At 42.4% G+C, this 25579-nt stretch overlaps 1 protein-coding gene across 1 annotated transcript in view; it reads right to left on the reverse strand.

Annotated features, from left to right (window-relative positions):
• Nucleotides 1-11043: 11043 nt before the first annotated feature.
• Nucleotides 11044-25579, reverse strand: part of PLEKHA8 (pleckstrin homology domain containing A8) — a 42764-nt gene continuing 28228 nt past the window's right edge. The window contains exons 8-14 of the mRNA XM_074945715.1: nt 24344-24512; nt 22985-23070; nt 22520-22578; nt 20340-20470; nt 19594-19664; nt 18403-18464; nt 11044-17408 (exon numbers count right to left, since the gene is read on the reverse strand). Coding sequence (XP_074801816.1) covers nt 17211-17408; nt 18403-18464; nt 19594-19664; nt 20340-20470; nt 22520-22578; nt 22985-23070; nt 24344-24512 — 776 coding nt within the window. The 3' untranslated portion in view covers nt 11044-17210. The remainder of the gene's footprint in view (nt 17409-18402; nt 18465-19593; nt 19665-20339; nt 20471-22519; nt 22579-22984; nt 23071-24343; nt 24513-25579) is intronic.

Genomic DNA, 25579 nt, shown 5'->3' on the forward strand with positions numbered 1-25579 from the left:
GCCCTGCAGCTCCCATCAATTTCAGTAGGATTTGTGAATACACCGTGCTTCCGAAAATCAGACCATGTATACTTAGGGGTCTGAACTTGGATTCAGGAGACTAACTTTAGGCACCCAAGTTTTGGGCATTTTGGCCATGGCTTTTAAAGGTCTCAATTTTGGTTTTAATTTCTTCTCCAGGAGGACAATAACTTCTATGCAATGGCATGCAGCGTTCGTAAGCTTACTGCCTAGAAGAGCCACAGAGCTTACTTGTTGTTACTTATGATGACTACAAGATTTGGAATGACTGTAATTTATTACAGTCACAATGATTGGAATGAAGTTTTTGTCTGGATACCTCTGCATATACACGGTGTATGCCTATGCCTTTCGGTAGGTCAACAGATCGATTCACCCTCTTCAGCTTCTTTTTTAGTCTTGATGCTTCATTGCATTCAGGAAATTCAGTTGCCACATGATGTGCAGGAGATGTTGTTATGTGTCAAGTTCAGCAGGGTGTTGTATCCCTGAGCCCGCTGCTCAAATATCGGGTTACAGAGAAAGCACTGTAAGTAAGCCATGGTGAAGAGACAATGGCACAATGATGAACAGCTTCTCAGTTGCAGGAAGGAGGTTGGGTACCAGCTGTTAAGCAAAAACCAAGTGGAAAACTCTGACCTATAGGAAACTATGTGAGGCATGTCTGGTCTCTGAAGATTACAGATGAGCTGACAATATCAACACTGGAAACAGATGCTAAATTAATTGGAATAATCTTGGCTGAAAGCCATAGTCAGAGAGCTGTAGCCCCAACAGGAAGACAGATCAATACAAAATGCATCAATACACTTCACATTTATTTGCATCTCAATATACTCAACTGTTCCCTTCCTGGCATAGCTGCCGGTATTCTCCCCAAGCAGACACACAGATACATCTCTCTAGAAGCAGCTGAACGTATCTGTTTCCTTAGAGTTAGGACTGTGCTAGCTTGCATGGTGATCGAGCAGGGGAGCTGAGTCTAAACTGTTACTTGGTAACTGGGGCTTGGAGTACTGGAGAGAGTCACTGATCTCCATTCCAGCTGCTGCAGGAGAAGCTCTTGCATCGGTAGTGACCCCTTACCAGAGGAGTATGAGGGGTATCAATAGATCCCAGAGAAACCTTAGCCTGCCCTGCAAGCCAGAACAGCAGCAAAGCAAGGTGGAGCCTGTTGCTAAGGGTGGAGGTTAGGGAAGATGTAAGAGATCTTTAACAAAAGGGCCTTGGGAAAGCCTTGCTCCCCAGTCCACAAACTCTGGCCTGGATCCTGCACTGACTTCAATGGGTGCGGTGGCATTCAGCATCTCTGGGACCTGAGCCATAGAGGAGTATGAGAAGGGGTTCCCAGGACTGTGCATATTTCCATTCAATGAGACACACCTATACTGTCTTTGTTATTCCAACCCTGAATTTAAGTATATTAAGGTCAGGCTTGACAAAGCCCTGGCTGGGATGATTTAGCTGGGGATTGGCCCTGCTTTGAGCAGGGGGTTGGACTAGATGACCTTCTGAGGTCCCTTCCAACCCTGATATTCTATGACTCTTAAACATAACTCTTAACAGCTAGTTGGGTCAAAATTTCTCAAACTACTAAACAGAAAAAAGAAAAGTTTGTATTAATCAGGTTGAGCAACATGTGGGACTGAATGTGGATAACGAAAAGATATAAATGTCAATGTCTGATTTAGTGCACTTTTCCCTGCTCCCTGTTTTTTTTCTTCAACATCTATGCCTGAGTCTTCCCTTACCCAGCCAGTTTGGAGAACGGAAAATATTCAAAGATAACTTACCTCCCTAGAACTGTGGTTAGAGAAAGAGCAAAGAGTTAACAGACCAAGTGGGCATTCAGTGCTTGTGCCTTGGTTGTAGTTTTGAACTACAGGTTAAGGGTCTGATTTTTGTAAAAATCTGAATTTCAGTAGCTGTTTCCATTCCCACTGGCTAGTAAAGGGTGCCCTGCCGTGCAGCCCAGCATGAACATCAGAGCAACGTTTTCAACCAGTCCAAAGGGACAACAAGTAGCTCGCATTTGCACTCTGTTTTTCTGTATCACTCAAACTTTTGGTGTCATGAGGCTTTCAAAGACTTTCTCCCTCAAGATAAAGTCACTCAGCTCAGCTTGGCCCCAGAAAAGAGAAACAAGGAAGAAACTCCAGAAGAGTAATTTAAAAAAAAATATCATTGCTGAGTTTCTAACAGCTCCTCTTTAGGTTTCCCAGTTTATCTGCCATACATACCCAGCCCCCACGTCCCCTATAAATTTAGCACTTTAATTTGTTTGTTTGTGTTTTGGTTTTTTCGAGCAGTGGTGCCCAGTTTCTTCAGGGAAAAAAACCTTTGAAAAAGTTTCTGTCAAAACCCAGGACCTTTTAAACAATGAACTCCACAAAGACACTGTAAAAGCTGCAGTGGGTGCAATGGTGTTTAACATATGTATTTATTTTTTCCTCTCTCTCCCTTGCTTCAGCTTATTCATGATCCTGTACCTGCAACAAGTTCTTAACCAGAAGTACTTACAGCTACGGTAAATTTATCTTGAAGCTTTGCTTTTGTGGATGTGGGCTCTGCCATGCGTTAGACAATTGTGCATATTTTAAAAGGAAGCCAGGTTGCCTCCCATGCAGTATTTTTGTGTTTGGATTAATACTATATAAGTGACAGCCATTTCCACTGACCCTCATTCTTCATCTCAGACCAAAATCTATTTTCTTGCAGCACAAATCCGGCATTAAAGCTCTTCCATTGTTACAAACCTACACCTGAAATGCTGTGGCGTTATTACTGAGGTTACAGAAAGTGTTAGGCTTGCTAAATAAATTAATTCCACATTTTTGAAAAGCTTCCTTCACTTTTGCTTCCTTCACTCTGGTTCTTGATCTCATGTTTGAGCCCTGGCGGAGCAAGGGTTATACCCATTAGTTAATTCTTAAGGCCATTTTATACAATAAAACATTTTGATACAGCACAGCCTGCATCCCTTATTAAGTTTACAGTAGGAGTTCAGCCAGAGAGAACATTTTTATAGAGGTGACTGCAGTGACTCATACTAGCAGATAAGATCTCAGCCCATATAAGTATCTTCCTCCTGAATACAGTGTATTCTTTCTGCTTTGTTTCTGCACAAAAGCAGGATGAGATGTTTTAATTGTAAAGTGAGATAATACAGAATTAGCTGGCTGGGGTGGCAGGTATCATAAGCCACAGAAGGCTAAGGCTGTAGCCTTGCCCTTGCTCTGCCCCCCACCTCCCTGCCCTGAAGTTGGCGGGGGCTCAGCTCAAGCTGTGGCCTGGAGTTTGGAGCTTGGCTGGTGGCCAGGGGCTAGGGTAGCCAGTGCTCGGGCTGGCCTGGGGTGGCTCGAGCTGGCTGATGAGGGTTGGGCCAGCCGTCACGGCCTGGCCAGAGGGGGTCAGGCCAGCTGGCACGGCCTGGGGTGACTTAGGAGTCGGGTCTGTCAGCAGGGCCTGGGGCAGCTCAGAGGCCAGGTCAGGCTGGCCCGGGGGTTGGGTTGGGCTGGCCTCGGGGTTGGGCCAGCCAGCACAGCCTGGGGCGGCTCGGGCAGGTGCAGCTGGGGTGGCTTGGGCCACGGGGGACTCAGGGCTCCAGCCACGCAGGAAAGGAGGGGCTGTTGGGGGGAGCTTTAGGGGGAAGGGGGCTAGCCTACCCAAAGGTGGGGGTTCACCCAATGCCCACGCTGGTAAAAATACTTCTAATTTTGAACCGCTGTTCTTTGACGTGTTAGCTCACATATATAATACTTAGTCCTGCCTCAATGCAGGGGACTGGACTAAATGACCTATTGAGATCCATTCCATTCCTATGATTCTATGATATTTGGCATATGAAAACATTGTAGCAGTGATCGTGCAGCAGCCCTGAGAACAGCTTGCTGTGTGTTCCCCTGCAGGCCTCAGTCATGAGCTCTTTTTATTCCTAGAGAGGAAATGTGAGGAACAACTGTTTGTCATGCAGCTGCACCGCACACAGATTTTTGAGTCAGGTGATATCTCTCAAGAGGACATGGACACTTTCGCGTTGTTAAAACTGCTTATTCCAACTTTGATTTGGACGCTGAAAATGAATTCGCTGTTGCAATTGTATCTTCAGTCCCAGTCTCACCTGAGAAACTGGGATAATTAAATATCTTTAAACATTTAATGCTAGTGAAAAAGCTAAACAGATGTGATGCCATTTTTAAATGGATGTCTTTGTGTGTGTCGGGGGGGGGGGAGGAAATTATTATAATGGTTTTTATATTTGTAAAAATCAGCAGGGCTGCCCATACATAGGATTGCTGAAACATGGGAATTTACATACTAGGGCAGACTGGTAGGCCATGTAATCCAGTATTCTATCTCTGTGTGTGGTCCTCAGATGCTTCAAAAGAAGGTGCTAGAATTTCTGAAGTGGATAATAGTGACATTACCTAGAGATCTGCTCATTGCCGCATCACTAGTATACGTACCAAGTATCTCTATTATTGTTGCTCTTGCCCTTCCTCTACCATTCCCATGGTCTATTACAGGTACTTGAGGCATCTTGTCTCATGTACATTCACTAACAAAAAGCTTTGTTGAAGAAGAGTGAAGGCTGCTTAGTGCCTCCTATCCTTCCAGAACATGGAAGTTAGCAGCTGAAAACGGAAACCTCTGAAAACCAGGAAATACACTCAGTGAAATAAAATGTAAATGTTAGAAGACCAGGAAATGCACAGTTGAGGTAATGTCTCCCATGCCATGCCCCACCAATAACCTTAGCTCTGCCCCTTCTTTCCCTGCCGTGAGTCACGCAGGGAGCTCAGAGTACCTTATACCCCCCTCAACCTAACTGCAGTATTGCCAATCACCAAAATTCTAAAATCATAGATTCCAAAGCCAGAAAGGACAATTGTAATTATCTAGTCTGACGTCCTGTATAACACAGGCTGCAGCCCTTCCCTCCGAATAATTCCGAGAGCAGATCTTTTAGAAAAACATCCAATCTTGATTTTAAAATTGCCAGTGATGGCGAATCCACCACAACCTTTGGTAAATTGTTTCAATGGTTAATCACCCTCACTGTTAAAAATGTACATCTTTTTCCAGTCTGAATTTGTTTAACTTCTAGCCATTAGGTCATGTCATACTTTTTGCTGATAAACTGAAGAGCTCATTATGAAATATTTGTTTAGGTACCAACAGACTAATCAAGTTGCCCCTTAACTGTCTCTTTGAGTCTATCACAACAATGCATTAGTTGCAATGCTTTAATTATACTTGTGGATATTCTCTGAACCCTCTTCAATTTATTAACCTCCTTCTTGAATTGTAGGCACTAGAACTGGACACACTATTGCAGCAGCAGGGGTACAGAGGTACCTGTGCCAAATACAGAGGTAAAGTTACCTCTCTACTCCTACTCAAGATGCCCTTGTTTACTCACCCCAGGATGGCATTAGCCCTTTGGCCACAGTGTCACACTAGGAGCTCATGTTCAGCTGATTATCCAGCATGACTCACCAAATCTTTTTTTAGAGTCAATGCTTCCCAAGATAGAGTCCCTCCTCCTATAAGTATGGCCTACTCACAGGCACTTTGTTCTTTGGCCCTAGATGTATATATTTACATTTAGCTGTATTCAAAAGCATATTGTTTGCCTGTGCCCAGCTTACTAAGCGATCCAGATCACTCTATATCAGTGATCACTCCCCCAATTTTTGTGTCATCTGCAAGCTATATCAGTGCTGATTTTATATTCTTTCCCAGGTCACTGATAAAAATGTTAAATAGTGCAGGGTCCCAGACATTCATAACATTGACCTAAAAACCATGAGGTTCTTTAAGAAGACTAAATGATGGTTTCTAGTCTGCTTCCTGATTTTTGAGCTCCCCCTGCCTACCCACACTGTGTGTGACAGTACTGCCATCTCCTGCAAACTTATTGCAAGCAAGATCTTGCCACCTGCTCCAGGCACACTCCCAATAATACAAAGCACCTTTCTGACAAGGAATATCCCCCAGGGACCTGCACAAGTCAGATGGTGCCCCCTACCTTTGTGTGTGCCATGCTCCTGCTGCTCTCTCGCAGGAAGCCATCAGCTAGGTTTTGGGAAGCAGAGCGAGATGCTGGAATTTTAAATCCCCCTTACTCCTGGTCAGGAGAAGCAGTCATGCCCCCAGGAGGAGGGGAAGCCCAGGGTTGCAGGCAAAGCAGGTGATGATAGAGTCTGAGCACTGAGGGCAGCACGGCTCCAAGCAGCTGCTGGCTGGTAAGGGAGCCGTGTTCAGGCATTGTTGAGGGAGGTATACCTAAATGCTCCCCTGTAACAATGTGCCCAGGTAGAACAGCGAGAAAGGGGGAAGCAAGGGGGCTCAGCCTTACCCTCCCAAGGACAATGGGGAGAGGTGGAGATGGAATTACCTTGCTTTACTTCACAGGGTGGGAAGAGATTCCCCTCAATTGCAAGAAGACTAGTCCCTGCCTTGAGAGGTAGCCACAAGGGCTAAGACAGTAGGAGGGAATGGAGGGGATTGGGGAAGTAGGTAACTGTTGGATCCAAAGAGGGGAGGACTGTGAGGAATGAGTCAGGAAACAGGTAGGTGCTGGAAGCAGGAGGGCATTTTAAAAACAGGTCATTTTTAAAAACAGGTAGGGCTCTATCATGGGAAATCTTTTACCAAATGATCCCAAATGTGCACCTCATATTCTATCCTGGACCCTCAATGTTTGAGGCTCTCTATTTCTGACTCTGCTTTTTAGCAAACTCTGAAAATTCACCTTTAAACAGAAACACTTATTTCCTGCCTCTAAGCCAGCTCCTCCTACTGTTCCATACGAAGCTTTCAGCGCTGTGGGCTACCACTGAGTAAAACCAAAAATGACCAAACAAAAATCAGTTATTAGATTTTAATTAAAGAAATGGGTGCTCAGCACCACCGAAAGTCAGGCCATACATTGTGAAAGCTTTTGTGAGGCAATGGCTGTGGGGAGGAAGAAGGAAAGAGCAGAAGAGGGGCTGGAATACTATGGTACAGACTAATCCAAAATAGACTAATCTGAGCCAAACTGCACTGACACTTGTCTTAAACTACCATCCACGGGATTAGCAAAATCAGCTAAAAATAAGCTTTAGTTAAAAGCTGGCCAAAACTATACAGGAAACCTTTAAAAGCAGCTGCATAACACAAAAGGATGGGACCTTAAATGTAATTGTTTAAAAAGTTTTACAATTATGCAGTCCAATTACCAAAAGTTAGAAAAAAATACAGACTACCTATTAAGTGATTGTCCCCTGTCTTATTTAATACACTCTGTTGATGTATTAATGGCAAGTGCAAGGTCCACACCTTATCTCCGGGTAGTCTCATCCACAAACACAAATTCAGCTACTATCTCCATGCAGAGGGGAGGGGCTTGGGCACCTGACTGGCAGGCTGGAAGGAGGTGCCTACCTTACACCCTCTCTTAGTGCTAAGGTGCCTAAAACAGGCCACTCCTTTCTCACCAAAAAAGAGCCAGGGAGAGACTGAGGCACACCCCACCCCACCGTAGCCAATGGCCAGGGCACTCACTCACATGTCGGTGACGCACTTTCAAGTCACTGCTCTGTATGACTTGGGGCACAGACTTTGATCCAAGTCTCCCACGTTCCCCTTGAGTGCCCTGGCCACCAGGCGATGTGGAATTCTGGGGTGGGTCTCTCACATCTCTCCCATTGATGCTGTTCCACTTTGTGTAAATAATTAAACATTCACTGGGCCAGTGGGGGGCGGGGACAGGGGGGGAGTAAGCAAGAGATTGACTCTGCACCGCAGTGGGTAGGGCAGTCACCAGGGATATGGAAAAGTCAGGGTCAAGTCCCTGCTCCAAGGAGTATGCACAAACACAGTGGCACCCTTTCAAGAGGCGAGATTGAGAGGCCTACCCCAGAGCAGCCAAGAAGCTGCTGGTAGGACACTCAGCTAAAATGTGGGAGACCTGTACCTGACCCAAATCAGGCAGAATGGGTATTCAAACCTGGGTCTCCCAAAGCCCAGCTAGTGCTCTAACCACTGGACTACTGGCTATAAAAGGACCCACAGCCAGCTGCCTTTTGTGCAGATTACACATGCTCTGAGCACTCTGGCCCCACTGGGCCCTGCAGAGGTAGGTGTGAGGGAAGAAGGAGAGCTACCTAATTTGATATCCCTGCTGTTCTTAGGGATCGAGTTAGGATTTAGGGGATTTGTGCATGCTCACCAGCAGAAACTTAGGTGCCTACAGTCTTGGGAGGCAGCTGAACGGCAGTGGAACCTAAACATTGGACGTAGGTGCCTAAAGCAGCAGTTTGGAGCCTAAATCCTTTCGTGAATCTAGCCTACCAGAGAGGGAAGCTCATGCACACTCTCCAGCAGTATGTGCTGCACAATACCTGGGAACAACTTCACCTGTGTAAAAACAACAACAACATGTACAGTGTTCTGTGGTCAGTCAGAAACACTAATAAAAACAGGACCTACCACCTTGGTTTTCAAAACAGTTTGAAAAGTTAAGGTACAAATAATGTGCGTTATCAGGGGGAAAAACTCCACCATTTCTTAAAATATATCCGATTTACTGCAACTGCTGACAGCATGGTTGATACAACAGGACAACCCACCACTCCATCACTGGACATTTTCACAGTAGATGCTAGGACATTATTTGCTAGCTTTTTGGATTATGAAGTATACAGAATCCACTTGGTCCTGCAGATTGCTGAGAGCTTGTGAACTCAATAGAACCTTTTCCCACCCATCCCACTAAAAGTAGGGAGGGCCCCCTACTATGAAGAAATCTGCCATGCAAGCATTCTTTTAACTCACACTGGGTGAGCACTGGTAAGCAGGGGTTGGGTGGGAGGAAGTGGGAATGCAGGGGATGGGCTGGAAGACAGGTTATGGTCAGGGCACAGTAGTTTGCATGCATATGATACTGAAATGATGGCATAGCAGCTGATTTTGTGATTTGCAAGCCCCTTCCTCTGCCATCCTGGAGGCACTGCCTTACCTGAGCGTGTGGGAGAGCTAACCTTTGGAGAGATGGCAAAAGTGGTCCTGGAAGGTCAGCCCAAAACATGGAAACATTTCTGGCAGCTCCCCTGAACCCACCATTGACAGCCAGCTGCTTAGTTCCTGTGGTACAATACTCTTGTTGGCCCATCAGCATGCAGCGCCTGAGCCTTCACTTTGCCATGAGTAACAAGGCACCGTGCTCAGAAGCTGTAATGGTGGCACACCACTGCAGGACTAAGCCTCTAATTATTGTGGGATCCTACCTCATTAGGAAGCAGCCTCTGTGGTTGTTGGCTCACCAAAGATTTGAGAGCCTTTAGCTGTGAACATGAGACTGCTGCTTGGTTCAGAGTGTGTAATTCTCTCCTCCCTCATTCAGATGTGGCTGTGCATGATGATTGGGCCTGTATGTACTCCAGAATGTGGCAGTCACCTCTGCACTCACCAGTTTCTTCTGGCATGTGTCGGTCTCTCTCTCTCCTTCTCCCAAACCCCTCCAGCTGAAGAAATGCCTATGAGCAAGGGACATATTTCAGGCATCTTCACTCCTGAACTCTGCCATGGAGGACAAGTTGGCTCGCTGAGCCAATGGTTTCCATTGTCCTTCAGCTCACACAGAAGGATAAGGGAGTACCTCCTCTCCTGATCTGGGCAAAAGAGACCCCTACCACTTGCATTTCTCTCCCATGGTCGCATATGGAAGAGACAAAGAAGAAGTGAACTTCTCTCCACTTTCCCTTAACATTTTTAAAGGGACAAGCCAGCTATTTTGTTATTGATATGTAGCTATTTCTAGGTAAGATATAGGTATGGATTAAAGGCAGTAACGCAAAAGCCTACAGGCCTCAAGCCTGTAAAACAATAGCTTAGCCAAACCGATGCCTAAAACCTAAAGACTTGACATAAGCAACCAACCAGTAAGTGACCCTATATCATAAGATGTCACAAGATAGAGTGCTGTAAAAACAGGTATAGCTAAACTGCTGGCAGGTGACCACAAAATACCAGTTTATGCTAGTTTTGGATATTTTAAGATAGGAACATCAGCAGATGGTCAACTGCAAGAATGCTATGGTAACCAGGTAATGTATATGCTAGTTTAGTTGAGGTAAAATAGTAGGTAGTCTGTAAGAGGACACCCCAACATTGTTAGGATGAGGAAGTCTTGATATTGATAGGGGGTTGAGCACCGTTATGAATGTGTATGGTGACCATGCAACTTGTAATAAAAAGGGCCAACCTAGGCCTAAGCATTTGGGATCTTCCTGAGAATGCCACAGTGATGACCACTTGCTGATCATCTATGTTACCTACTTCAGTTTCCCGCAAAGGATAGTGTGAGTATGCAAGTGGTGGATATTTTGTATTGTCTCTGTCTACTTTGCTATGTTGCAGGGTTTCTGATATTGCTGGTTGTACTAGTGAAAGTATCACAGATTCACAAGGTCTTCCCTAAGTGTGTCTCTTGCATTTACACAGGGGTCCTCATTCTATCAAGAATTCTCTGGCCAATCTGGAAGCAGCAGAACCCTGCCAAACCATGGCATATTAAACTGGAAACGCTAAAGGATATCTAATTAACAATCGGGCAACACTTGTCTTCATCTGTATCTAGGAAGGATGCACAGAAATTCCTCCAGCTCTGGAGCTGAAGAAACTCCTCTAAGTTTTATGACCTTAGCAGACAGTGGGTAATGTTTTGGGAATGGACCATATCTATGGTCTTCAGGAGCTTGTCTGGCCCAGGAAGCCACAAATATTTGCTGGCTTCAGCTCTTAGCAAATCATTTTTTATTATAAATCCAACAGTTTCCATTGGCATGAACATTCTCATAAAAAAAAAAAAAAGATACATACAGGCTGTTTCCACTAACCAGAACCGATTACAGTGCCTAGAATAATGGAGCCAAGACTGGAGCTTAAGCCCCACCGTATTTACAAGTAATAAATAAAAATTATAATCAAAGCTTCTTAGGAAACCATGCAGAGAAAACGAGATTTTAAAATAGGCATATTTAAAAATAAGTTTATTATCGCTAAATATAAAAATCTGACAGTTCTTCAAACATTTCTCAAAAACAAACAACAAAACTAAATCTTAAGTATGGAATATAATTCTGTGGAGAGAATCAGCATAGATTGAAAGCAGGTTGGTGACTGACCTGCTTTCATTTGGTCTAGTATCAATGTGTTTACAACACAGAGGGGTTTGTTCATCAGTCAAGACAAAGTAAAATAAAAGGCCACATACCTTCTCTCATCTTAAATAGTATACATCTAAGCAATGCTCACCATAAGCCTAGTTTAATGTTCATAAAATTAATGTCCAACATGTCCTTGGAAAAATGAAGGAGCTGGGAAAGGAAAATGCACAAGCAAAACACTTCACTTTTCAGTTTTGTTATTTTATTCTTGAGTGTGATTTCCTTGCTCTAATTAAGTGTAACTACATGGAGACATGATAAAACACAACACTACATAGGAACCTCAAATTGTTGTGATTTTTGTTTAAAGGGGTCAAAGAGCAAATATGGGCCCATGAATGTTAAGACTAATTAGGATAAACAAGCTTAGAGCTAAAAACCTAGTCAGGATATTGAAACAGGGAAAATTAATAAGCCTTTGGCGCTTCTGGGGTGTCCCTTTAGTTATAGAATAAGATAAGGATATTAAAAATAGCTAACATCCACATCTTGAGCAAGTATGCACTCTAATGCAATAGGGGATTTGTGTGCTTAAATCAGGCATGTGCAGAAATGTGCGTACACACATACACACACACACACAGGTTTTAGACCCTGATTCAGGAAAACACTTAAACATGCTTTAGTCCATCCATGTTCAGGACAGTCCTTAGATGTGTGCTTAAAGTTAAACACATGCGTTTTAAGTGCAGTCCTGAACAGGAAGACCTTCCTAAATCAGGGGCAAAATTAAACTCTAGACCAATGGTCCCAAAACTTTCTACCTCGTGACCTTCCCATCTAACGGTGCTGTGCCCCCCCACAGGCTGGGAGCCAGTAGCAGGGCGTGGCAGGGGGCAGAGCGGCGCTGGGTGGTGCTCCCATCCCTGCTGTACCCCGCCCACCTAGGGCAGTGCGCCCCACAGTTTGGGGACCACTGCTCTAGACAACGAAGTCCAAGTTTTCAAGTTCATTAGTTTGGCCATTTTGATCTCACAGCACTGTTTAAACCCTCACATGAACCATGGGTACTTCCAGACTTATCACGGGATAGTCTCACTTGTGTGCTAGGAATCCATCCCCTCCCACAACGCTACCCCACTGCACAAGTGATTTTTGTACACTTGGAGACCACATGGAAGCCAAAAGCTTTAGTTTTTTCAGGGTAGGGTGGTCCTGGATTCAGTTGTGCTGTCTGTCTCCCCTTGCCTTCTTATCAGCACTTTGCAGGCAAGTGGAGAGAAATGAGCCTATCTTTGAAACTGTGCTATTGCCAATAAGAGCTGGAAACTGTCACTACTAAAGTGTATCGATTTAGATTTCAAAGGTCAAATTAAAACTTCCCAGGGTTTTACTGTGATTGGCAAAGCACTGCAGTGCCAGGGAGAGAGACTTCAAAAAAGGCAGCACATTCTTCACGAGCCCCCTTTCGCTTGGCTGTCCAGCTCTGAGCTTGGGCCCATCTTCAAAGTCTCTGTTTTTAATCACTTTAATACAGTGGCACTGTGGCTGTTTCAAACTCCCCATTTTAGCTCTGCACAGGAGACACTGTAGCCTGAAAGCAGCACAGCCGACTGCAAAGCAGGCATGAGACGGGGAGGTCAGGTGAATGGGAATTTTTAGCCCTGCAAGGGCTTGGCTATTGCTTGTAACAGAGCTTCATAGGAACCCGGGGTTCTTTTAACCACCTTTTGCAAAAACCAAACAGAAGTTTGAAGCACAAGTGAGGGGAGGAAGTCCACTGAATGAGGGGAACCCTTATTTAAAAAGAAAAGTATTCTATAATGGCCACACACCCGTGAAGTGCAGTATCGACGCAGGCATAAGCTACAGCATGAGACCCGACCTGGAGAATACAGCAGCACATCTAAATACATAAAATCTCGCAACTACAAAAAAAAGTTTGACAATTCTTAAACCACGAAATATGTTCAATGTAATGTAAACAGTGACTGTACTGTAGCCCAAACTATTGATTTACTATAAATTACTTTTACCAAGAGTGAAAACATATGGCCCTTAAAATACCAAACACTTGTTTAAAATGCACTTCAAAATTTAAAATTTTGCTTTTAAAAGTTAAGGGCCATACTATAACAAAGATGAGCCTCCTGGGTATGTTTCAGTGATCCATTAATCTATACCTCTAAACACTTGAGTATTAATAGTTCACCAGAGCATACCCATGGTGCCTTCATGCTAGGGTGCAGCCACATGCAACTGTTGATTATGGCGTCTTAAAGTATTGAAAAGGATGTTAGAGTACATTTGTTTGAAAAACAGCAAAAATCAAATCAAATAAAAAAAAAATCTCATCCACTTCTAAGCAGAACTCTTTATTTGAATTATTGGGGAGCTCTGCTCTAATGCCAGTGGCACTGTATTACAAAGAGATATGACCTTTATTAAAATATGCTGACAGCTATTGTTCTCTATAGTATTTGTATCAGATTGCTTTGGGGTTTATCACGTCTTAGCAAACACGTGCACTGGATAGTCTGTGCTAGTGTCATACTTTTTGCTGGGGTTCTGAACTGAACTATACCAACTTCTCACAAAAAGCAGCCTTGTATTGTAAGCCGACTATATTTTTGCCATGGCTATGTAGAATCCCTGAGAGTGTGCAACGGCCAGACAAAGGAAATAGCTGAAAGCATTTCTAAAGGAAACAGATGTAAAACTTCAGACTGATAAAGGTTAACAAATCAATGCAGTTCATGTAAGGTATGCAAAATGGCTATAACAGTATCAGCATGTGGGAGTAAAACCACATTTTAATCTTGTAGCTGTCAGATCAGTTCCAAGATGCATGCTTGTTGCTTGGCTGTGAGGCAAGCACAAATTCTTTTAAAACTAAAGTGACAACCCACTCTGGGAAAAACAACAACATATTCTTGTCTCTGAACTTTAAAATGATCAGTGGTGTTAGTCAGAAAAATAGAGAAGAAGATTCCTTTGATTTAGGAATTAAAGAACAAGTGCCTACATATTGGGCCATGGCTGGCAATCTGGTATATTGGATAGTTATTCAGTTTTGTCACTGTTTCCCAAGAAAGCCCCTGACCAGCAATTGCAAGTAAAAGAGCTAATTCTGCAAGGAAGAATGGAGACAAGGAAACTCTTCGGAAGAGGAGCGTGCCCCACATAAGCAAAACAATGTATTGGTCTGTCTGCCTATTAGAAGCAGGAAAATGTCAGTTCTGAAGTTAAAAAAAATTAAAATGAAGTCACGAACGGGGTTCTACTTTAGAAATGAAAATCCTTTCCCTCTTTGCACCGGTAAGTTTGGATTTTCCCCACTGGTAAAAATGTGAATGCTGGGAACTGTCCCCCACTATGAGAGAAGCTTAGAGCAAAAGAAAATTCCACTTTTTATTCATTCTAACTCCACAATTCGTTTCTTTTAAAATTTACTTCATAAAAGAGGATCTCTGTCCTTTCCTCCACTGTGTGAAAATGTAGTCTCTACTTGTGCAATCACTATCTTCCCAGAGCATCCTGAAGAGAGTTATGAGCCAACGTCCCCACATCATCTCAGTGAAGAACCTTAGCTGTAACCCTGAAGAAAACACTTACTGGGGGACATGGCCTGGGGTTGTTCTATTGACATTTGTGTGGATTACTCAGCATTTATGCTAAAGAGAATTATATGTGTAAATCGCAAGGGTACCTGGCTTCATTCTTAGTACTGCGGCTAGTGGAATAACAGAAGCAAACTCCGGCCAAAAAAAATATTCAATTCTATATGCAAGCATGAATAGAAAATGCCTCAATTTTCACAGGGGCTCAGCACTCACAGCTCTGAAAAGAAGAGAGAAAAATCAAGCCAATTACTATTTATCTTTTGCTTTTGGTGTCTACCTTCAGGCACCAAATTTAAAGTTTTTGGTCTTTTCCTATAGCTGTTTTGTGCTTTCTTCAAAGTTGGCAATTTTTAGTATCCCCTGGATAGAATGGTTTGAGCGCTAAGTATATAGCTGTGCTTCAAACATGGAATTATGCTTAAACAACCTGTTCTATAGGAATCCAGGCATAGGGAGCATTGCACATCACTAGAATTCCTCTTGGTATCCTTGATTTGCTGGACCTAAGCAAAAGCATTTCTCCTGCGAGATGGCAACAAAAATGTCAAAATGTCACTGAAGAGTTGTTTTCTCCTCTATTTATAGTGGCTCACCACTCTCCCAAGCCCTTCATTCTAAAGTGTTCCTCCCTTCTCTCTAATGTACAATGTGAAATTCACCCCATGCAGAAGGCCAGCAAAAGTCCTATGCACTAAAGATCTACTTAAACCCTGAAGTGGGACTAAATAGTCCAAATACCTTGTGCTGGCCCTCTACACAAAGAGAAATTTCACTTTTTAATCATTTGAATAACTACAGGGAAAGCTATTAATTCTTGACTCCAACAGTACCAGTGGACCTGTTTCTTTTACTCAGATCAGTGGGAGGAAAGCATGGCAAAAATCCCCATTATCCTTAATTCACAGTCAAACCTAGACACTTTTGGATTATATACTTATAGCTACACTAATGTGTGATGGTTTTATGAAGAACTATAGTTCCCCCTAGAACTGACTCATTTCAAAACCAGCCTTTTATAAACCCCACTGGCAAAAAACAAAAACCAACACCCATATCCCCTCCAAATGCTAATCTAGAAGCATTTTTATATAACTTGTTAGATTGCTGGTTGTGTTTAAACCACACAATACCCAGCAGTAGTTATGGGATTTGGTTTTGAATAGGGCCTTTAAAAAGAAGGCTACAGGCAAACTTTTCAAAAGCACCTATGTGACTTAGACACTTACAAGTCTACGTCCCACTGACTTTCAATGACTTAGGGGCTTTTGAAAAGTTTATTCTGTCTGTTACCTGAGTAAATACAACAGGACCGATCTTCAGCTACTGTAGATGGGCGCAGCTCCAGTGGAAACAATGGGGCTTTGCCAATTTACATTTGTTGAGGATCTGGCACAACAGCTCCAGCACTTAGCACTAAAGCCTTGTTAACCACACAAGGGCAAAGGAAGCAGTCATGATACTAGTAACAAGATCAAGGTGATGCATCTTGACAATCTTCTCTCCTTCTGCCACGTAGAGGCCTCCCCCTGCTGGGACATCAGCAACAAGGCTGGCATCACAGTGAATTTAAGGATTATTTTTCTGTCTGTCTCTTTCTCACACACAGACAGACACAGACACAAAAACAGGATGAGGCAGGAGCCTACTAACACTGAAAGAGACAACTCTGTTTTCATGGACCTGTGAGGAGGTGGACAGTACCTAGGACAGCACAGGGAGAGCATGCCTAGTGTGACAGGGTGACCCTTAGGGGAGGCCAAGGGACCCGGGCCATCAAGGCAACACTTGCAGTAACAGTCTTTACTGTAAATTTTTTTAAAACAGGGCTGTGAGTAAAATCAAGTCACTATATAAAACACAAGGATGCAACACAAAATTTACCTCAAGATGGGACCAGACTGACCACTCAGTTAATCAGGTAGAGAGTTCTACTGCCCCCTCTTCTGCTATCAGTGCAGCACAGCTCCCACTAGCTCTGCCCCTCCGCTAACACAGACAGACAGAAGACCAGTGAAATGGAGACTAGCATCACAGCACGTGGACAGGCACTGAACAGGGTGAGGGCAAAATGACGACATCAGCACAGCATCAGTGCTCCCATCAAAGCTGCCCCTCCGCACTTGGGGTGCCAGTAGTGTGCACTGGAGCGAGAAGGCCTAATTCTGCTCTGTTACATTCATGTAAAAAGAAGAAGAATTATTTAGCCCAAAGGTATTCACCATGCAGACAGTTGCAGCCTTCAAAGAAAAAGCATCGCTGCATTTAAATACAAACAAGGATTAAAAATACACACGCACACCGATTCCTCCACCTCCCATGCTAAGGAAAGAGACAATGAAGAGAATCGGTATTCAGAAAAGCTCGTTAACAAACGCAGAGCCTGAAGTTTTGAGGTACTGTGTCATTGTGGTTATACCACCTCATCCGACTCCAACCCATGTACTTCATAGAGAGTGTCCAAGATATTCAGCTGCTTTTCCATGGCTGGCAAGTAAACGTGGAGGTCTCTCTGCATTGCATTATAAAAAGCTTCTTCCTGATTATCACACTTCTTCACAGACAGTGCTGCCACAAAGTCTTCATACGTTGGTGCTGCCCTTAAAGCTAACTGGGAGAGGAATAGAAGTTCAAAATCTCAGACTTGAAAAGTGATTTTTGATACTTCAACTTGTGTGTCCCCATTATGAGACACTTTACAGAGGCCTGATTTTTAGAAAGTGCCTGTACATATTTTGTGACTACAAGTGGTGATTTTTTTTTTCCATTTAGACTTTAAAAACATTAAAATAACCAACATGGGTACATTTTCAAAAGGAGCCTACGTCTAATTTTCAAGAACTCAAACTTGGAAGTCTAAGTCTTTTTTTTTTCTTTTTCTCCCGATAATTTTACCCCAAATCTTGCTGCTTATCCTTTAGTCATGAAAAGTGTTGTTATTACATCTGGCTGGGACTTCACATAGTCTCTTCAATACTATTTATAACAGACACCAGGGGGCACTGCTAGCTTGGCTGTAGCTCACGAAACCTTATGATCAAATACATTTGTTAGTCTCCAAGGTGTCACAAGTCGTCCTTTTCTTTTTCCTGTTTCCTTGGTTACTCTATTTGAGTAAAGTGGGTCTTGTTTTCACAACTATTACGTTTCAGTCTTCCCTCCCACTCTACTCTAATGTTTCATGCACTGGAGGAAAGAACATCTTGAGGAGACAGAACTACATTCCAGAAATGCATTTAAAAATATTAGGAAAAGATGTTAATGAGGCACTCTAAAATATTCTGACTTTATTTTCCTAGAAAAGACCCTATACGATGTGTGGCAAGAGACATTTATAGACTAAATCTAAACACAGACAAAAATTCTTAAACTAAAAGAAAAATAGATTCCTCTGTGAAAACCAAACATTAAACCTAAAATGCTAATGCCCAACCCTTGCCTCTGAGGCAGAGATCTGACAAAGTGAACTTCTCCGTTAGTTCTTTCGGTACTTACATTTCAGTACATTTTATCAAGTATCAACCATAGCATAAGACTGGACTAACAGGTGAATGCAGCCAAGATTCTGACTAGCTGAGTCAGCAATTAAGATGTTAGCTACTTACCGCAAAAACCCCTCGCACCACCCAGCCGTGATGCTGCCGTAAGGTCTTGCCATAAGCATTGTCTTAAAAGAAAGGAAAAGAAAAAATAAGTTCCCAACAGTATTTTTTAAATTTTCTTCCAGCTCACTTCCACCTGGCTGTGAGAGAGGACTTTTTCCTTACGCCTCTGCACAGCACTTCAGTGTAAACAGCCAGCTCTCAGATCTTACCCTGCTCTCAATTTCTTCCAATGGGAGCTCTTAAACCCATGCGAGTTAGCCACTACTCCTGTGGTTGGCAGTAGCAGTAACGGAAAGGCCTAAAAATGGCTGCCCCACACATCCTCTGCATTCACTGGAGGGCATGGGAGAATACTCCCCCCTGGATACAGCTGCTCGGATTACTTGCTGGACATTCTTTTCGTGAAAAGTGCTTTAACAATTTGCTGCAAATAAAGAAAGTTATTCACCAGTATGTTTCTTCATTATCCGACCATTTCTACAGATGGTCAAATAGGATTTGGCAAATAAGTTACCCAATAAATCCTCTCTGTCAATGGAGACCAATTTATTTGCAAGTACAATTTTTGTTGATTAGCCCTAGCTCTGCCCATGCCTCACCCCCAGAGTTCTCAGTCTCTCTAGTTCAGTGTGAGCTGCTGAGCACTGTGCCAATCACACCATACTATGGGGAAGAGCCTCTCCACAGGGGCTGAGCAAATACTGCGTGCTTAGTACGGTCATTTCAGCTCTGTGCAATTTCAGCAGCTCCCACATCCAGCTGTTTAACATCTTAAGCTCTGTGCTTTCCCATGTATAGAACAGATTCAGCACTTATTGTGCCTACCTCACAGGGATGCCAAGAGGCTCAGTAAAGAAAAGCCTTATATAAGCATAAAGTTTCTTACAAAGTTTTAACTTGCTTTAAGATACATTTGGGATGTCCCCCCCCCCCCATTTTTAAACTACATGTAAAAACAGTTTGGGGGAAAAATCCCATCAAATAAAGACTTGCCTCGTACAATGTAGTTATCTGTAAATAGGGTATTTGGCATAAGATTACAGTTTTCAGAGAAGGTATTTCTTGAAGGCAAGCTACAGGGAACACTAATTTTAATATTAATAAGAGAAGAATACCCAGACCCTGAATAATGGAGAAAAAGCTCAATTATATAAATAAAAAAGTAAGAACAATAAAGCAATTGGCACTTACTCAGAGCTGTTTGAATATTCTTTTCTCCATTCTTAACTTCTGTCAAAAATCCCTTCAAAAACTTTAAGCCTCTGTCAGGAAGAAACAAAAGGCAAAATATTTATCACCAGACAGCCCCCCAAAATTGCTGAGTGAAATAGAAGGGTGTGTAACATCCCTACGTATGCATTCAAAAACTCATTTGTTTCACATAAAACTTTAAACCATTTTGGCCAAAATGTGACATTACTAAAGACTGCTCACTGTGAGCAGAGTCCATGTCTTGTTGCCTCGGTGGAAATGCCTGGAGAAAACACAAGTGAAGTCTCCTCTTGGCCTATTCACTTGTAACAACAAACACAATATTGACTAGCCATTTTCTTCATCTGGGTAAAGAGATGGATCCATTACTAATCCCTTTCAGCCACCACTCCCCAACCACCCAGACAGGCTGTGCTCCAAGTCAGAGTTTATGTGCTGTAGCCTAGGTCCTCTGGATGACTCAGAGGCGTGGCAGGAAGAGTTACCTAGGAAGACTATTCAGTTATTTCTCTAGGAAAAAGTAGGCATTTAGACCTTGTGCATGGTATGCCCAATACTGGGATCATAACTGGAATGTTAAATTTGAACGCAGTGTGTTTGGATTACTCAGGTGTGCAAAGAAACTAGCAAGAATTGCTTTCTGAGCCCGATCTACATTGGTGAAGGGATCTGGGTAACACCGTAACACCTACAATTAAACTGAAGGTTTGGCACTTGGCAGTTACCTTTTTAGCCACAAAAGGGCCTCAGTTGCAGAGTTTCTAACGTGTGCTACCTCAGCACTCACTTCATGGAGCACTATCTTCTGGAGAGTGTGGAACTCCTCTCTGTTGGTTATATATTTCTGATTTATTTTCTGAAGAGAAGGGAACAGTTTATACTTTTACATGGTTCCATTTGATATGACAAAAACATTCTGGCTCACAAGAGCTATTTACCAGGCCTTTCACACATAAAAGGAATTCCAGTTCCCAGATTAATTCCTTGCAGTGTACACTGAGTAGTAGACTCCAAATTTGAGGGGGAAAGTGCCTTGCTTTGTTCAACAGCCCCCTGTCATTTTAAATCTGGAGTGGCAGTGACGGGCCATGAAGAGAGTTCTGTCCATTCTCCCCAGGAAGAATGGTTACCTCAACTTTCAGAGAGGGAAGTTCATGCTCTGAGCACTTCAGGGAAAAGAAAAACGTGGTTAAGGCATCATTACAGTGGCAGCTGGAGCAGCAGATTCTATAAGAGACTCAGAATGTTTGTTTTATTTTTTTATAACCCACCCTTGTAAAAAAACACAAGCCAACACAATCAGACTGTCTTAACAGGCTCTTGTTGTATATATTAGAGATATATTTTGCCTTTCCACTCTCAGTGCTATCTTTCCCAGTCCTTTTCAGTTTCTATAGCATTCTTTTCTGTTAAATTGTATATTTTTTATGCACTTGTTCAATGCTAGTAGCTACAGCAGGACCCTGTGCTGTGGTAGAAGAGAAGCAGGCACAATGGTGTACGTGAGGAAGCTATTTATTTTCCATTTTTAAAAAGTATTTCTTTGGAAGCCTGAAATAAGTGATGTTCTCCATTAGGTGTTTAATTTTTTTTTAAGCGATAAATATTCTTTCCCTTCATCTTGTGAGTAGCACACAAAACCTTTTCAAGCTTGGAGCCAAAAGAAAATGTTCAGATTCAGAGGTGGCTCGTCAGCTGGTGTAAAACAGCAGAGATTTCAAAAGAGCTACGCTGATTTATGTCAGCTGAGGACCTGGTCTCACAATGTACTCGCTGGCTTCTGCTAGAGGAAGGAAATGCAAGGTTTCTTTTCAGCCTACAGCATTAACAAAGCGGATGTGGCTAGTGAGGCCTTTAATTAAAACACTATCCGTACAGAATCTAAACAGCAACTTCAATCATATTCATTAACTGCTATACTCTAGCATGCTGAATGGTTTATACCAGGCCATCACTCAAACGGAGTTTAAAAAAAATCTGGTTCCACACAAAAGCTGGACTGTGTTGAAAAAAATATTCTGTACTTGCAGTACACAGTGTAACATCCCTTGCTCCTATTGGTCAGATCAAAATGCAGAATTACGCAAATATTAAAAAACCTCCAGACACCAACCCCACCCCTGTATATTCCACATGCCTGACCCACCTCCACCTGCTCCAAACACACCACACACTTCCTTTGTAAGGGTTACTGTATTGCATTAGACCCGATGTCACTATGTGTTTCTACATACAGTCATAACTGTAACAGCAAGCCAGCTGGGTAATGGATACCATGTGGGTACTAGAGATCAGCAGTTTGTAAGCTCAATTTCTGCCTACCTCATGGTTTTAAACACATATCTTTAAACTCTCAGGTATTAAAGATGGAACAAGCCACCTATTGCACCCAAAAGGATGAAAGAGGCAAGGAGGGAAAGGAGTTCTTTAGAGTAGCACAAGAATGTATTACTTGGAATAATGGGGTGAAACTAAGCAATGTAAAAAGTTACGTTGAATTATCAGGGGAAAACCCTATTCTAATGGTGAGATCTATAAGAATGCTGAATAGTTTTCCAACAGAAGTGACAGCAGCCCACCCCTTGAATCATTTAAAATCACAAGAGGAGAAATTACAATTATTATTATTTATTAAGTACATATACTGGGGGCCAATCCTGCATTATCTGGAGTGTGGAATAGTGGACTTGCTAAAGAAAAGGCCTATCTAATTTCTATGATTTTAAGATATTCAGTAGATTGAGTATGGGATTATTGTTCATAAAGTTAGATACAAGTTTGGTTGCGCACCCCTACTTAAGGAAACTGGTATCTACATTTATACACTATTTGTTTGGGTGTTTCAGCATCTGTTTAATCTTAAGTTTTGTTTTGTTGAAAAGTCAGTGTTAGAAATGGCTATTACCTTGATATTACCTACAAAATCCATTTTAACAGGAGAAAAGACTGTTGGTCCAAGTTTGTCTAGAAGAAAGAAGGCAACATTTTAAAGCAGTTTCTTAGTACTCTTGACTCAGCAATATCTATTTCACCTACTACCAAAAAGCTTTTCTGAATAGTTAAAAGGAGAAACAGAAAGATGGAAGTCTATTTCTTCCTTCTGTTACAGGACCCAAAACTCCAGTCTGTACATGAGCTAAAGACACCAAAATAATACGACCTAGCTCTTATAGCAAGTTTTATCTATAGATCTTAAAGCACTTTATAAAGGAAGTCAATATCCTTATCTTCAAATAGGATTAAAGAATTGAATGATCTTAGTGAGCCTGAGTCACACCTCAGCCATTTCTCTTATTAGGCAGTAATCAAAAAGGATTCATGGCATAGCTGCTACAGACACTGACTGTAGTGAAAGTAAGTAACCACTTACCCAAGACTGGCACTATTGCATAACACGATTGCAGAAATTCCTCTGTGGGTATGCCGTCACCCTCCTGGAGTTCAATGTCACTAAACCTGGAGATTCCAGTATGAACACAAAGAAAAAACATTAAATACTCCTGTCATATCTTACCCACAAACAATGGAAGAAGGGTTTGCTTTTTTGGAAGGAGGTCACACTGCAATCAATATTTCACAAGAACTACATACTGAGTTTTGTTCTGTAAGTGACATGAATGTTTGAATGGAAATCACAAGTTTTATATACAAAGACAAGATATGCCTTGTTTGCTTGCTAACAAACAAGTATAAAAGCTGGAATTCAGATCTTTGATTCAGATGCATTTACTGACAAGGGCAAATTTTACATTATGCCTGTATGGCGAGGACAGAAGGATGAGCTTATGGTTAATGCACTGGACTGGGACTAAAAGAGACTTGTACCATGCTAGAGATTGAACCCAAATTTCCCATGTGATCTTAGTCATGTGCTTTTGCTCCTCAGTTCCCCACCTGTGAAATGGAGAAAATAATCCTTCCTTGTGTGTCTTGGCTATTTCGACTGTAAGCTCGTCTCACTACATGCAGGTACTGTGCCCAGTGCAATGGGGCCCTGATCTCAGATTCTGCATTTGGGGGTGGATAAGGGATTATCATTGTTTCAGCCTGTTCCTACACCTCTTAAGCATTAGAGAAATCTATTTTACACTACTGCCTCTTTGTACAGTTTCAGTGGAGAAACCTGCTTCATTTAAATATGGCAAACTATACATGCACTGAGCCACTAGCATAACCAGATCCTTTTTACACCACTTTCACTGTGCCAGCTTTTGCTATTGGTGAATGTAGCCCAGTGATTTTGACTGTACAGAAACAGGCTCTTAATCACACCAAGGAAAAATAATTCTCAACCTAGAAAAGTCCCATAGTCAATTTAGCAAAGACAGATTACTCTAAATAGAGTAATTTTCCAACTTGTGATTAATTGACCACATTTTCAGAAGTTCAGCAAGTATTGCTGCCAGTTACTCTTGCAAAGGAACCATCCCAAGGAAGGCGGGGGTGAGTTAGGGAGTGAGGAGGATAAAAATCACACAAAATAGTATTTAAGTGATGGACCTTTAACCCTAGTACTCACCTATTAGACTGCCTTGTTCCAACTTCTAGCACTACAAAACGTATTCTAGATTTACTACAAACAGTACGATGTACAAAATTATCTCTGTTGGGATTTATTTAAGTAAATTCACCATTGAATGGATCAAATACTCAATTGATTAACGGCTTTAACCATATAGTCTCAATATACCAGCAACTGTTCATCTACTGCATGCAGGAGATGCACTACCTAATGTTCATGACACTGAAGAAGGTAGATAAATCCTCTTCTTTTCCTTCTCCACAGTGTGATGGAGCCGGTCCACTTATGGAATCCATTGCCAACTGCAGCGATTCGTTAGCACTGTTGCCCTCTATGGGCAGCACCTTGCTTTCTCCATCGTCTTTAACTTCATCACCTTACATTTAAAAAGAAAGGAAACCTCAGTTACTGAATGATACCAGTTATCTAATTTGAATGAGATTCTCTGACTAGTTCTTCTCTTGTTATCTACCTTATTAATTTAATGGTACCTTCTAAGGTATTCAGAATGAATGGCTCTATTGATCTTTGCAGGCACACTTTTCTACAGGCACTAGCAGGACTACACAATACTGGCCACTCTCGCTACTCAAATTGGAAGAGCACCAGCTCCACGGAAGAGATGTCACTTTGTGAAATGTCATCACATCTTTTACTTTATTCTTCTTTTTCCTTTGTCCACTGAAGGGGAAAAAAAATGCTACTAAGAATAAAAATATGCAAAAGGATGGCAGTGTTTGCCCAAGACACCCTATGTGAGAGCCATATTGAACTTGCTGGAAAAGAATTAAATGTTGACTCACATGTGTCCTGTTATCTTACCTGGACAGAAAGGGCTGTGAGAGTGGCTCGGTGGAGAAAGGATTGAAGGAACCCTAAGTTCAGCCAAGACTGGGGAAAAGGTTTGGGCTGAAAGTATGTTGTATTACCATGAATTTCTAAGTAAATGAAAACCAAACCCAGGGAAAGGGGGACGTGGACTTGGCTTTAGAGTAGGTGGGACGAGCATGGGGAAGCGGAGACCTCTCATCAGACAAGGCTGCACAACATCTTCACGATAGGAACGCGTAGTCATTTTCCTTCCCCATTACTGTATTTCTGATTTTTCAACTATTTCTTCTGCCTATGTGAGACCAAACTAAACAAGTGCAAAGGAAATTCTGGAGAGCCAGCGGGAGAGCTAAATACTTGTGACAGACAGAGCATAAAACTTGGTAAGCGGAGAGGAACCTTGATACTTCTTATGTTTGTGCACAAATTCTGCTAGACCACCGGTTGCGAGTGCCTGTCCTGCATAATGTACAGTAAGGGAAACACAAGTGGTCTGAGTCTGACCTAGTCTACTCAACAAATAATAATAAAACCTCAAACACTCCAGCATAGTGTCTCAGGGCTGGATTCCATCATATAGTGAATTGTTTTGATATAACCACGTTAGCATAA

Source organism: Natator depressus, chromosome 2 (genome assembly GCF_965152275.1).
Source record: "Natator depressus isolate rNatDep1 chromosome 2, rNatDep2.hap1, whole genome shotgun sequence".
NCBI lineage: Eukaryota > Metazoa > Chordata > Testudines > Cheloniidae > Natator > Natator depressus.